At 48.2% G+C, this 13837-nt stretch overlaps 3 protein-coding genes across 3 annotated transcripts; 1 reads left to right on the forward strand and 2 right to left on the reverse strand.

Annotated features, from left to right (window-relative positions):
• Positions 1–1989: 1989 nt before the first annotated feature.
• Positions 1990–3802, reverse strand: LOC135826545 (WW domain-binding protein 4-like). Its single transcript, XM_065339158.1, has one exon. It carries the CDS (start codon positions 3659–3661, stop codon positions 2351–2353), a length of 1311 nt encoding a protein of 436 aa, XP_065195230.1. The 5' UTR covers positions 3662–3802; the 3' UTR covers positions 1990–2350.
• A 191-nt stretch (positions 3803–3993) lies between these two features.
• On the forward strand, positions 3994–6925 carry LOC135826587 (HUWE1-associated protein modifying stress responses-like). Its single transcript, XM_065339193.1, has 3 exons — positions 3994–4504; positions 4980–5048; positions 5707–6925. Exons 1-3 carry the CDS (start codon positions 4312–4314, stop codon positions 6339–6341), a joined length of 897 nt encoding a protein of 298 aa, XP_065195265.1. The 5' UTR covers positions 3994–4311; the 3' UTR covers positions 6342–6925.
• Positions 6926–8431: 1506 nt separating this feature from the next.
• On the reverse strand, positions 8432–13387 carry LOC135826566 (scavenger receptor class F member 2-like). Its single transcript, XM_065339174.1, has 2 exons — positions 12798–13387; positions 8432–10192 (listed from the first exon to the last, which is right to left on the reverse strand). Exons 1-2 carry the CDS (start codon positions 12979–12981, stop codon positions 9114–9116), a joined length of 1263 nt encoding a protein of 420 aa, XP_065195246.1. The 5' UTR covers positions 12982–13387; the 3' UTR covers positions 8432–9113.
• Between the last annotated feature and the right edge of the window lie 450 nt (positions 13388–13837).

Raw genomic sequence — 13837 nt, forward strand, 5'->3', positions numbered from 1 at the left:
TCCTTTTCCCTTGCCTGTATTTCACCTGATGAGAAGGCTTGAAAGTATACTTGTGAAGACGAAAACTTTCAAGATGTTTGTAATGAGCCTGAAGTGTGTCCTTTTTATGAGTATTAAAGTAGTAGTAGTAGTAGTAGTAGTAGTAGTAGTAGTAGTAGTAGTAGTAGTAGTAGTAGTAGTAGTAGCAGTAGCAGTAGCAGTAGCAGTAGCAGTAGCAGTAGCAGCAGTAGCAGTAGCAGTAGCAGTAGCAGCAGCAGCAGCAGCAGCAGCAGCAGCAGCAGCAGCAGCAGCAGCAGTAGCAGCAGCAGCAGTAGTAGTAGTAGTAGCAGTAGTAGTAGTAGTACATGTATGGGGGATATGGCTGGCTGTATGCAGCTCTGCACTACCAGCTACAGCCTACCATGGACTACAGACTGTCCCAGACGACATGTACCGTTTGCAGTCACCTGTACTCCGTAGCCTACACGACACTCACACATTGACTGCATGTGCAGGATAAGTTGATAACAGACAATTGCAGTCAGTAGTCATTGTAGATTCTACAGCGTGTAGATTCTACAGCACATGCCGCCAAGACTTACTGGGTATGACGGTGACAACATGTTACAAAACGGATGACCAACTGTAAGGTGCAGTGTTCCTGTCAGCTTTCTGACTGCAGCCGGCAGACACCAGTTTGCGACACACGCGTGCACACGTACACACACGCACACACACACACACACACACACACACACACACTCAGACATGCCCATCGTGGAAGCGATGATAGCAAACAGCTATGTTACACATAGCAACTTGTGCCGGGATTACACACACACAAACACACACACACACATATATGAACACACATGCACACACACACACACACACACACACACACACACACACACACAATCACACATGCGCACACACACACACACACACACGCATGTGCACACACACGTACCCACACGCACGTGTCAACACCACTGCCAACACCCCCCCCCCCCCCCAAAGGGTGAGAACTGGATGTCTAGATGCAGTCATGCCAGAATTTCACCAGCATACTGAACAGTGAGCACTTTCTCCCAACAGTGGACAGGTCATCGGTGATGACAGTTTGACTGTTCAGCAGCTGATGAGCTGAGAGAAGGGCATCATGCCGTGATTCATGGACCGAATTTGGCAAACAAGCGCATACAAGACTTCCATGAAAAAATATACAACCACCACACACACACCACCACCACCACCACCACCACCACACACACACACACCACCACCACACACACACATCCAATCTGCCGCTACCTTATCATGTTCTCTAGGCAATTTACAGTAGAGAACCAGGGAAATCTTACCCCCCCCCCCCCCCCCCCCCGCCTTCCCTTTCGCCCCGGAATAAAGAGGGTGTGGCAGACCAGGGCCCGACCAACCTGTTACTGTTTGTACAGAGTCTACCTGTAGTCAAGAACACTGTTCTAACAGTGTGTCCTCTGCTCTGCACCATGCCTGGCAAACTGAAAAGCAAGGCTTGCATGCCTACTCGAGTCAATGCAGGCCAGGCAAGCGCTGAGTCACAGTCAGGCCTTCCATGTCCACACATTTCAAGTCAAAGGACGTCACATGCCGATACACACTAATGTGACTATTATTCATGGCCAGCACACGCTATTAACTGTACAATGTGCTGTCACAAACCATCTGAATCTCACCGTAGAAAAAACTCTTTGTAGCCAGTATGACTACATGTACGTTTCACAGTTCCATGCACATTTCCGCTTTTCCCCAAATCACTCTTGCATTGCGTGAAATGGTTTATAAACAATAAAGTGGATATAAGAAGGGTGTTCGCTCCCCACACCGGAGCTCGCATTTTTCCACATCCCGTGCAGCAAAACACAGTAAGAAATGTCTCCAATACAATCGATGTCAAAACAAAGCCTGTTGTATGGACGATCATGGACCAGAACCATTGCTGCCTGAAACACATCTGACGACAAGTGGTCAGTTGGAGATCAGTCAACGTCTTTATTTAACTACTTGTACAGCTTGTCACACGGAGTACAATACATAACTATGAGAAGGACTTTATAAAATAAACCATGCTATACTAACCAGCAGTACAGCGAAGCTACCCTTGAAGCTATTATGCCTTCAATGATTAAAAATGGAGCATCAAGTATTAGTTGTCAACATTCTGAGCGGTCAGAAAAAAAAGAAAAAAGAAAAGAAAAAGAGAAGAAATTTCCCTATGAATAAACAGCCTGCTACTTTGATGGACCAGCCAAAAACGCATATACAGTAGTGCAGGAAACCTATGTCGGAAGTAAAGACAAACTAAAAACAAGACAGAGCACCAATGGCATCAGTCATCACCAGCCCTCTCCCTGCGCCCACCGGCCCGTTTCCTCTTCTTGAACATTCCAAAGGATGAAGATGAAGGCGCACTAGTGCCGTCTGCAATGGCCGTTGACAGGGTTTTCTCCTGGAACTTGAAACGATTCTGGTGATCCTCCTCGTCGCGGCATGTGAGGCCAGCTCCGATGCCATCATCGTCATCATCGCCAGTGTTGCTGGCATCTACATGCCTATCTGATGACGCAGTAGTCTGTTGTGACCCAGAGCAGGAGCCTTCTGTTCTAGCAGCAGGAGCAGCAGTAGTTGAACTATCGGCATCGGCATTACTACGTAGCCTGGATGACGTTACAGCACTGACTTTCACAGAACTCCAACTGCCAAAAACACTGTCTCGAGCTGAAGATGGCTTCTTCTTCGAGAATCCTCCACCGCCTGGTTCAGCCTTCGCACATGCTGGCTTGCTATCCTCACTCTTCACCGCAGAAGCATCATCAGCAGCATCAGCAACAGCACTATCATTCAGATCAGTGGTCAACGCACCCGAGGCCGACCAGCCAGAAACTTCCTCTTCTTTCGCAGCAGAGCGCTTTTCACCGACGCTGATATTCTCCGACGACAGTACACTTTTCACACTGGGTACAGCCTGAGCAGAGTCAGCACTGCCAGCATTACTGGTCTCGGTGCCGCTACTATCAGTACTCTTTGGATCCTTGCTGTCGTCGACACGATCAGTTTTACTGTCACTTGTATCAACAGGCTCTTCCGCCGCAGGTACCACCACCGGAGCAGCATTGCTCGTGAAACCAGCGGGTTTCTCCCATGTCGTCTCCCCTGTTGCGGAATTGTAGTAATACACGTAGCCTTCTTCGGTGCTAAACGCACTCCATTGCCTATTTACAGCAGACTCGACGCCGACCTCATCACCGGCCTCAGCGGCGTCCGCATTGTTTCCACTTGCTTCACACTCAACAGAAGCGGACAGCTGACTACTGTCACCGGGGCTACGTGCAGGGCGTATAGAGAAATGCTGGCGAGCTGTGGACGCACCACCGGTGCTTGCCAGCATCGGGTCATTTTGTACATCATTTTTGTAAGCAGCCAGGGCAGCTTTCTCCATTGCGGCCAATTGCCTCTGGATCTCATCTTTTTCATGAATCTCATCCACTCCACGTTTCCTCGCCTCACTAATACGTCGCTGCACATTTTCTTTGTGTTTTTTCCCACCTTCATGCATAGAAATAGACACTTTGTTGTCAGCCATCCATACCTTACAAACGTCGCACATGCGCCGGGGGTTTGATTTCCAATAGTCAGCCATGGCGCACACAGCCGATGAAAACAAACGCGTTTACTTGACCCTCTCAAGCAACCAATACAGCTTACGAAAATGCTATGCCTGCACAATGTAACGCTCTTCGCATGCTACTTTCTCTGTCAGTTTTCGTTCTCTCAACGCTGTGCGCGGTTGGTTACAACGAAATCAAAATCAAAATGAAAAAAAGTAATGACAACATTCAACAGGTGATCACGTGACTTCAGAAGACCATGACGTCATGGCAATCGAGTCGTAATGTTACAACGCCCTCGACCTGTTCAGTCGTATTTTTTGTTGTCGGAGCTTTTATTTGCACACTCTTTTTTATAGTTCTTCACAGAAAGTTTCGTTTTCACAGTTTCGTACCTTGAAGAGACAGGAGACAAAGCAAGCTTTGGACTATTTCTGTATGTACAAACCGGTAATTATTCGACGAACCGTATCTCCAAAGGCGTCTCTAACCTTACTCTGCCTAAGCCTATGAGTATGAGTATAAGGCCTACAAGTAGTAGTAGTGTAGACAGTAACACCATCGTCTCAACACGAGAATCCTGTTCGTGCTAAGAACAGTTTGAACTTTATCCCTCTCTCCAACTCTTGGAGAGTTTGCATAGACGAAATTTTATAGCCTACAGTGCCTACAGTACGTCCATATGGCTGATTCGAGTAAGTCCCTTTCTCTTCCAAGCGAAGAAGACATAGCCTGTGATCTGCAGAGAGCTGAGGACCAAGCCGAGGAAAAACTTCAAAACTGCTTGGAGGACAATGAGAATCATGTGCAGCATGCCTTCCAGAAAGCTGCTGCAACTGTCGGTCGGCTTGTTAATGCCAGCAGTGTTAGTAGTGGTAAGTGAGTCGCCTAGTATGTTGTGCTGCAGTTGCCAGACTGTTGCTGTGTAATGGTGTTCAGACTTGCAAGTGTCGGCCAGGGGCGTAGCTTGCGCATCTGTGGTGTGGTGACCATGTATCATCATCAGACTGTACATCTGTGGTGTAGTGACTACGTACCACTGGCAACCTCATAGCCGCCATTTTGCCTATTTTGCAGTATCTATGAGTCTGACGGCCATTTGCTGGTGTGGTGACTGGACTATGCTGACTATACATGAGCTACACGCCTGTTACCCTGGTTACAAGTGCCACATCAGTCCGAGTGAAACTGCTGAGACTGTGAGAGTCTACCATGGCAGACGTACATGTAGGCCATGTAGGAATCCGTCTAACTGCATTCAAATTATACTGTTCTGTGTATGTTCGCTGCATGCGCGTGTGTGTGTGCGTGTGTGTGTGTGTGTATGTGTGTGTGTGTGGCAACCTACAGGAAGAGATCCTGCTATGGCTGTCCTTGCATTCCAGGAGGCGGCAACAGCTGTGACACGCTTGTATAAAAGTGAGCGTTTTGACTTGAGTAGGACTTGTTGGCTCTTGTCTCTGGACAGGAAAAATCACGTGCTCAAAGTACTGGATAGCGAGTACTTGTAGTCGGTCGGGTAGTCGGGTAGCCGTGCTACCCGTGGGGACCTCGGGTAGACGGGTACAGAATAGTACCCGAAAACCCGAAGTTGCAGATGACATCATGTACAGTGCACGTCTACAAATTCATGTAATACTCCGCATGTCTACCCAATGTGTAAGGGAAAGGTGCATTGTGGTGTTACCATGGAAACATTGCCCGATAGGGTACCCATGCTACCCGTGAAAAACTACCCGAACCCGATACCCGAAGAAAAATGCTACCCGACTCCCCTATCCCCCCCCCCCCCCCCGACTCTACCCTCTTTTACTTGCACGGATTGATTTCAAACTTTACGCTATGCGTAGTGTACTCACTCACCGCAAAAGGGATTGACTGGAACTTGTCGACTGATCTGCGGACAGACTTGAAGAATTCCAACAAGTCTTCAGGAATAAATACCTGAGAATAATGCTCTGGTTTGTGTTGTTGGTGCGCTTCCTGCTTTTGCTCATTGCGATCATTTTGTCAACTTTTTGTAGACAATTTTTGTAACCATCTTATATCTGCGTTTGTTTGGTGTGTGTATTGGCAGTTGCACTGACCAGTCAGCGGGATGTGGCGGATGTGGCAAGACGATGTGGTCGCTGTCAGCGCAGCAGGGAAATCTACGATTCGTGCCGCAGGACCAACCCCAACAAGCCGTTCTTACGGCGTGACGATGTCCTGAGCATTACTGCTGGCCGCCGCAGTCCTTGCGGCCGCACGCGCAGAACCTCTCTAGTCTCGGCTGCACAATCCTCGTTGTCATCGTCACCGCCAGCGTCCACATCCTTTCCGTTTTCAGATTCTGCTCGGCGGGCGGTTGCAGCAGCCCACTGGCCACAGTTTCCACCTCCAGCGTCTCCAGTCCAGGAAGGTGCGTCTTCAGTATCGGCTTCCAGATCGGCTTCCACCTGTGTTCGTACGGATGACCATCCGAAGACGACCCAATGTCCGTCGGCAGCTCGTGATAGTGCTCAATGCAGTTCACCACGTGCCACCTCCGGAACCACTGCATCTTGTCAGCCGCATCGTCAATCCCTTTGGTGGCATAATACGTTGCCCGAAGGCCTACCTGTACTGGATAACCTGTTCATTACATCGTGTAAGCGCCTCCGCATGGATATTGGCGATGCAGAGGACGAAGAGTTCGACGAAGAGGAGCCGTTCAAACGGAGATTCCTTTGAACTGTACGTGCACACACTCCTGTACGTTGTGTGTATTCGCGCGCGCGCGCACGCTCGTGTGTGTGTGTGTGTGTGTGTATAAGTGTGTGTGTGTGTGTGTGTGTGTGTGTGTATAAGTGTGTGTATACGTGTGTGTATATGTGTGTGCATGTGCAGGCACACTTTTGATTGTGTTTAAAAGATACTGAATGAGCCCGCCTGTCCATGCTGTGGTGTCTGATTCAGGCGGTGTGTAGACACTGGCAGCTGCCGTAGCTACGACCGTGTAGACGTAGTCCTGCGTACTCCTTCCTGTGACTTTTCTTATTTTTCCCATGTCTCTAACACTCATCTCACGGAGTTACATAACCTGTGACACGCTGGTTTCACTTGAAAGAATGTTCTTGTTCTGGTTTGATCTTTTTTCCCCGTCGTGATCTGCCTCCCGTTTCCCAAATCCACATTCCTCTTTGTAACGTTGCTTTGAAGTACGTCTACTGTATTCTCCATCCAGGACAAGTCGATTCACTGGCTCTCTTCAGAGCCGACCTTTCCTATTTTAAGTTATCTCATTCATTTCTAAGGTGAAATTATGAGCTTGAGTATGTAGCGAGTCGGAATGGTCATTGGCTTCCTGCTCACTGACAGTGGGGAGAAATCAAGTGTGTGTGTATGGGAGTGGGTGGATGTGAAACTAGTCGCCCCAGAAGATGTACTATCTTACGTTGTACAGCACATACCGTAGTGTATTTTAAAGCCTGTTTTCGATAGAAGCCTGATTTTCAAGATTCACCATTGTACGCTGTCGGCACATAAGGCTGGCTTTAGTGCTGACATGCATAGAAATACCTGTCTTATATAGAAGCCTGCACAATTTCCCCAAGCAAGTCATAATTATATAAAAGCCGCGGCTTTTATATAATTCTATCTAGAGTGTAATTATTGTAAGCTGATTTACTCTTGATACAATGAACATGCAGTGCTGTGGCCAGGGTGACTTACTGCGGCGCTGCCCCCTTCTCCCTCCCTGAAGGCTTGGCGATCGCCTTTCGAATCGAAAGTGCCACTGCCCAATGCCAGTTTCGACTTATCAACTCCCGTACAGGATGCATTGCGTGCATGTATTTTCTACTCTCTAGACTAGACTTGCGCAGGTTTTTGAAGAGTTGCTACCATGCAAGAGAAATAATTACATGCCTTGCACATACGTATCACTTATCGGACTGTCCCCATGAAATGTTCAAGGCAAAAGATCGCAAATTCTGTGCAGAATTCTGCGGCAATTCTGAAAGAGAACCGGCGGTGTGCACGCCAACAATCAGAACCGAAGATTTGTTAAAAATTAAAGGAAAAACAAAGTTCCGAGGTTAGAACCTCCACAACCACACCAAAAGTTGTTTGTCCCCATGTACATGTACTATAATATACGGTAGTATTCCATGCTGACTTAGAAATTCTGGGCCACATAAGAAAACTCCAAAACATACATGGCATTGTATTTCAAGTTGACTTTCAAAGTCATCAGTGGCCAGGTTTGTCGGGCTGCGGAGTACAGTAAAACCTGTCAAGGCAACCACTTGGATAAGGCGACCACCTTTCCCAAAGACCAAGCAAGGGATGCTATTTCCAGTCCAATGACCCTGGATAAGGAGGCCACCTGGTAACAGAGACCACACTTTGAAGGTCCCTTGAACAGTCGTCTTTTATGGGGTATTCACACGACAGGCAAATCCACGTGCACCGGAAAGTTGCTATGGTATTTTACCTGTGAACGAGAAAAGTGGCTGAAAAGTGAAAGTGAGCTGGGGCCCACTTTCACCATAATCGTGGCGTGCACGAGTACATTTACACCAAAAAGCGCGAAACAAGACTTGATATTTTTACGCAGCTCTTTCGAGCATGATAATTATCGTATGTGTGTTTTGAAAATTTGAAATACCCATGGCTACTGGTCGGTGAAGCATTCAAAAATGCAAACGTGCCTGTCGTCGAGTGCAGCTGTGTGAATCCACACAGTCACTTTTCTCGTACGTCACTCCCTGTAAAACGTGCAAGTGCCTGTCGTGTGAATACCCCATTAACTGTACATCGCAAATGCACAGAAAAAGCTGTTATTCTCACTCAACAGGATTTCCGAATGCTGGTAAAATTGCCAAGTTCTCCAGAAATTCTGCAATCTGCAGAATCGCGGGACAGATTAGGTGATACAATGTGCTCATAGAGACTATTATCATAACTACGCATAATACTTAAAATAGAAGCCAACCAGCAGCTTCATGTTCGGTTATTTATCAAGGAAAATCTGTGTACTGCATGCATCTAAAATCTTGCAGACGAAAGCCTCTAACGGTGAGGAATTCCGCAAGTTAGCCAGTGCTTACACTATATTTGTGGCAACATCCATGAATGCACACAAACTCCACCTTCAAGCGGTGCTATGATCATATGATGCATGGGAGTGAAGAAGTGATGGTGTAGCAGAGGATACTACAACTAGGAGCAGGCTGATCAAAGAGTCAAAGAGTCTTTCTATTTACTTGTAAGTTTAACAGCATGCCACCGGGATCAAGGTGATGGTAAAGTCTTTCTGTGAATGTCGTTACAGAATGTATCTGTGTACTTCAAGTGGGCAAATGGATGGATGTGAGAGGGGGGGGGGGGGGTGATTGGGAGAGCGCTGACTTTTGTTTCATTTGTATCATTGCTCCTTATGATCACAAGGCATGGACCAGAAGGATCTGCAAATGGTGCTCATATACCGGCGAAGTAGCACAGACAAACTGCGGGGAAACTTCAAAATCCATCGTACTCCGGGGGATCCCTTGTCTGCGTTTCTTTCCTCCACATTAGAGGACGACTCTCTCCACCAGTGTAGAGCTTCTTCTTGCGATAGTAGTGCCAAATCAGGAGTGTAATAATGATGATGTTAGCCAGTAAAGTAGCGGCGATAATACAAATCAGCCCTCCACTCATGGTGCAGCCATTTTCGCTGGTGTTCAAATTGTACATGGCAGGGCAATACTGTGGCTCCTCGCTGCCTTTAGGACAGTATGCATCGTTGGGACATGGCCTTGGTGGGTTCTCGGCAGTAGGGCAATAGTACCCAACACCACACTCTATACAGTCGGGCCTGCCCATCTCTGTCGCGTAAAAGCCTTTCGGGCACCGGTGGCACACACTTCCTGCAAGTTGGTCTTGGTAATGGCCGAGCGGGCATGGGGCACACGCGTGCGAGGCAGGCCGATGTGCAAACTGACCTGGTTGACAGGGCTCGCAGATTGCACACGACGTGAAGTTGCATGCAAAGCCGGGATCACACGGCCGACAGTACTTCAGATATCCTGGGTTGTGCGAGCCAGCCTGGCACGGCTGACACCAGGAACGATTCGCGTACGCCTCCTGGCCGATGTAGCACATCTTGCAGTCGCCGCATGCAGTGTGATTGCACATGGTGTTTGGAGGGCAGGGCGAACAGGACTCCTTGCCTTTTCGTGTCTGGTTGGTGCCAATAGTGCACAGGTCACACTCCGTGTGCGCCTCATTATCCTTTGCCGAATACTGACCAGCTTCGCATTGTTGGCAGCTGCTCTGGTTACAGGTGGCCGAGAAATTCCCGCCGTGGCAAACTAGGCAAAACTGCTGCCCTGGGCTGGACTGGAAGCAACCGGCTGGGCACGGCTCGCAGACAAACGATGCGTTGGTGCCGATGTCGGCAAGTGACACGCTAGCGTTCGCCACTGACCTGCACCATTCTCCCGGTAAGCAGTGCGTGCAGGCGGTAACATCACGGCCACTGTCCGTACAGCTCACCGAATCCCAATCACTGTGATCGCACTGGCCAGGGATCTCGGGTACACTCCGTCCAAACCCATCTGCAGCCACAGAAAGAGGAAACAACACGACTCTCGGTGACTGTGAATGACAACACTGACTCATCCAGTTCATCTACATGTAGTACGTGTAGGAAGGCAGTCATGTTGCACCATGTACCACTGCCAGTGGCACATGTTATACTTCCTACTTCGTAGCTACTATTAGCTGTAAACCCGGAAACCTTTGCCATCTGGAATCCTTCGCGGTTTTCGTTATGGGTTTGAGGTTGCAAAAGTAAGCTGGTGAGAAACGTAGAGCTGCAGTAAAGAAACTGGGGAAATTGACTCTAATCGCAAACATCTCCAGGTGAAAATTGCCTGTGCTCGCAAATCGCGAACTAAAATCGGTGCAAACGTTTCTGGGTTTATAGTATCTAGATCCAGTCATTATCATTATCATTATTATAAATATGGATGCAAAAGCATACATAGATGAGTTGACCGCTTGTCTATTCTGCCAGGAAAATGAAAACCGCAGCCCTCTGGCAGGTTGACCGACTCAGTAAAGAAGGATCATCCAAACTGCACCTGACTTCTTTGCTCTCAGACTGATCACAACATACATCACACACAGCGTGCGGGTACGGAACACGGTTGGCAGGACCCAGTTTTATCGCTCTTCTATACTGCCTTGCAGTATAATTCTTGTGATCCTTGAGATCTTGAGTTATCCTATACTCCCCATATACAATGAAGGTTAGATAATAGCCTTGCCCACAAATGACAAATTGAGTTCAGCAACAAAACTCTGTTGCCCAAGTCGTTTAGCAAGTCCTTTTCGTACATGTTAGATCGGGTATAGTGACCGCAAATTACCGACAGATCGGATTTACTGACACCGGCATTTCGGTGCCTGAAGACCTGAAAGTGTGCAGTGAGATGCCGAGTTTGAGTACTCTTTATTTCCTAAATCGCATACAAAAAGCCAGACGCTCCGATTAAACATATTAGTGGCCATTCAACTAGAGTATGATGATTGTATATCGATTAGTGAGCCATTTGGTTCTCTCTACTCCTGTGCCAATGTTCACTACCCAGTCTGCACATCAGTATCTCTGACTAGGTTTTGCTCTGAAACTGCCGATTGTACAAAAACACGTACAATCAAGAGTTCATAACCCCGGGGGTAGGCCCCGGTGGATAATGCTAGCATTATATCGAGCATAATTAACACTTTCTGGAGACTAGCACTGCGCCAGCATAATCTGGCAAGTGTTGCCGAAAACTAGCATATTCTAGCGACAACTAGCATATTATTGCAAAACATGGGATTTTCGTGAGAATTCACAATGCCCTCGCGACTAGTACTACCGCGCCTTTGCCTGCTGAGTAATAATATAATTCTGTGCTTCTTGCATTTTTCTGTTTCGTAGAACATTACTTATGCTGCAAAATACATGTATGCTGTTATCAATCTGCAACATTAGTAATCTATGCCACTATTTCCATTTTTCCGAAGCAGAATTCAAGCATTATCAGTGCTACTTTGGAGCCGCTGAGAATGCGAGCATAGTGAAAAGCAGAACCCATCAAATTCTCAAGCATTATCCGCCGGGGCCTACCCGAAGCGGGTTATGAACTCTTGGTACAATGCATGAAAGAGTATCCGCTGGAGTATAACTAAGAGTATGCAACTATATTTCTCTTTCTTATGAGCCAGCCACGCCATACACGCCCTATGAGTTCATCATATAGCTACATCGGTACACTGTGGAAAGTCAAACACCGCTCTTTCTCTGTGGTTTGCAACCAACTTTCATATGCGGAACTGTAGTTCAGTATGCCTCCAAAATTAACGTTAAAAAGGTCACATCAGCACTCAAACGAATCAGGCAAAACGGCTTCCGCAGGCCACCAATATGCCTTTTCACCTTAGTGGCGAATGCAGACCTCACAAGTGAGTCAGGGGAGAGGAGGTGAGTCTCTCATTCTCAACCAATCGGGCGTGTAACAGCCCATAACCCTGCAAACTGCATCCTTGTTATCCTCACTCCGAGCTGTGAGTGCCCAGTTGACCTTGCGTGTCGGCGCAGTTCACCACGCGTAAACAGTCTTTTTACATGCTCCCGGCTACCAGCGCTGTCTCGAACTCGGGACCTCATGATTCGCAGGCAGGACTGCAACCCAATCGGCCATATGTCTATCTGGCATATGGCGTCACTATTTCCACTAAATTGGTAAACATGTAGAAATATTTCCACTAAAATTCGCCCACAGGGTGCCCGGTAGACCGAGGTGCCCGTACCTTCAAGGTCCGGACAAGAGAGATATGAGTGTGTACAGACAGTACAGAGTTTTACGGCAGTCATGGTAGTCCCTCTAGCCCTATGATCTATTCATTCACTAAGTATTGGGCAGTAAGGTTCTAGAGATAGAGTGTCAGAGTCTGTCAGTGCTACTACATGCAGTACTGCAGTCTACAAGACTTAGTAGTTAGTTGTACAGCAGTATCATTTTCATTTGCTTGTACAGCCTCCCCTCAGCACACTTCAGCAGTGTCGCTGTCAGCAATCTTGTCCTCTTCGCCTAACCACCGAATGAAGAACAGTCAGGGGTTCGGATCGCGGACAACTCCCACAAATCGTACACAAACTGAAGCTCTTACCAAGTCTCATAGCCGAACACAGTGAGCTGCTCATGTGCAGGCTGGCAGCAAGAACAATCCAAAGTCGAGCAGAATCAAACGGTGTCCATCTTGTTCGCCGGCGACCTGTGGAGCGAGCCGTCTGCGGCTGATCTGGCGTTATCTGATTGAATCGTGTGCTGCGCGCATCGCAAGTGCATGCCATTCTTGATATCCTTGGCGAACGGCAGCGCAGGCTAAACTCTGGACTTCTCTCAACTAACTTTGGCGACGTTTGCACACAGATTATTTCACAGTTTCAGGCCAGATCGCGCGCTCGAATTCGCACGTACGTAAGCTGGCACAAGCAGGCTTCACACCGCGTACCGACCGTACCACTGCACTGCATGCATACAGTGGATCTATTTCAGGTGAATGGACCGCACGTGGTCCTCCTTCCTTCCTTTGCTTGCGAGCTAGCTAGCAGCACTCCAGCAGCATGTAATGCGACAAGGATGAACTACTGCACTGGTTCAGCGTGCAGGAGAAGGAAGCCCATTCGGCTGTTGAAAGCCACAGCACGACGTAAAAGGGCAAAGGACTCGGCAGATCGAAGCTCAGGCAATAAATACAAGTAAAGTTTAGGAATCAGAGATGCATGCAGTCCGGTCTACCCAGACAGATTCAGTACCACGCTGCGATTGGCGCAGCAACCAACGTGCACTGGACTTGGTCTTGACTCTTGGAGCCCTGGACGGGTGTACAGGCGCAGCAACTCATTCCGAGTCCAGCTGTACCGAGTCCGAATGACGTCGTAGCTGCTGTTCGTCACCTGCTGGTCGGAGCAAGGCTGGATTCCCTACCCTAGCCCGACGCTAGCGCCTCGTCTCGTGACACCAGCTGTCTTGCTCTATCAGCCTATGACACATGTCCCTGACAAGACAATCGTGAATGTAAAACTAAGAAATCCCGTCTCAGTGCATGTCTGGTGTAGATCTGACAATAATATGTCCAACCCCCCCCCCCCCCCCCTCCTCTCTCTCGTATCCCGTCCGGATACTAAGAAATCCCGTCTCAGTGCA

Source organism: Sycon ciliatum, chromosome 1 (assembly GCF_964019385.1).
Source record: "Sycon ciliatum chromosome 1, ocSycCili1.1, whole genome shotgun sequence".
In the NCBI taxonomy this organism is placed as follows: Eukaryota; Metazoa; Porifera; class Calcarea; order Leucosolenida; family Sycettidae; genus Sycon; species Sycon ciliatum.

Bases quoted from the DNA above. Each gene is read 5' to 3' on its own strand.
- LOC135826545 (XM_065339158.1), bottom strand. From the start codon at position 3,661: ATGGCTGACTATTGGAAATCAAACCCCCGGCGCATGTGCGACGTTTGT.
- LOC135826587 (XM_065339193.1), top strand. From the start codon at position 4,312: ATGGCTGATTCGAGTAAGTCCCTTTCTCTTCCAAGCGAAGAAGACATA. The intron at 4,505-4,979 runs GTAAGTGAGTCG...GGCAACCTACAG, and splicing joins TGCCAGCAGTGTTAGTAGTG to GAAGAGATCCTGCTATGGCT. The intron at 5,049-5,706 runs GTGAGCGTTTTG...GTGTATTGGCAG, and splicing joins TGTGACACGCTTGTATAAAA to TTGCACTGACCAGTCAGCGG.
- LOC135826566 (XM_065339174.1), bottom strand. From the start codon at position 12,981: ATGGCATGCACTTGCGATGCGCGCAGCACACGATTCAATCAGATAACG. The intron at 10,193-12,797 runs GTAAGAGCTTCA...CTGTGGCTGCAG, and splicing joins GTGTTCGGCTATGAGACTTG to ATGGGTTTGGACGGAGTGTA.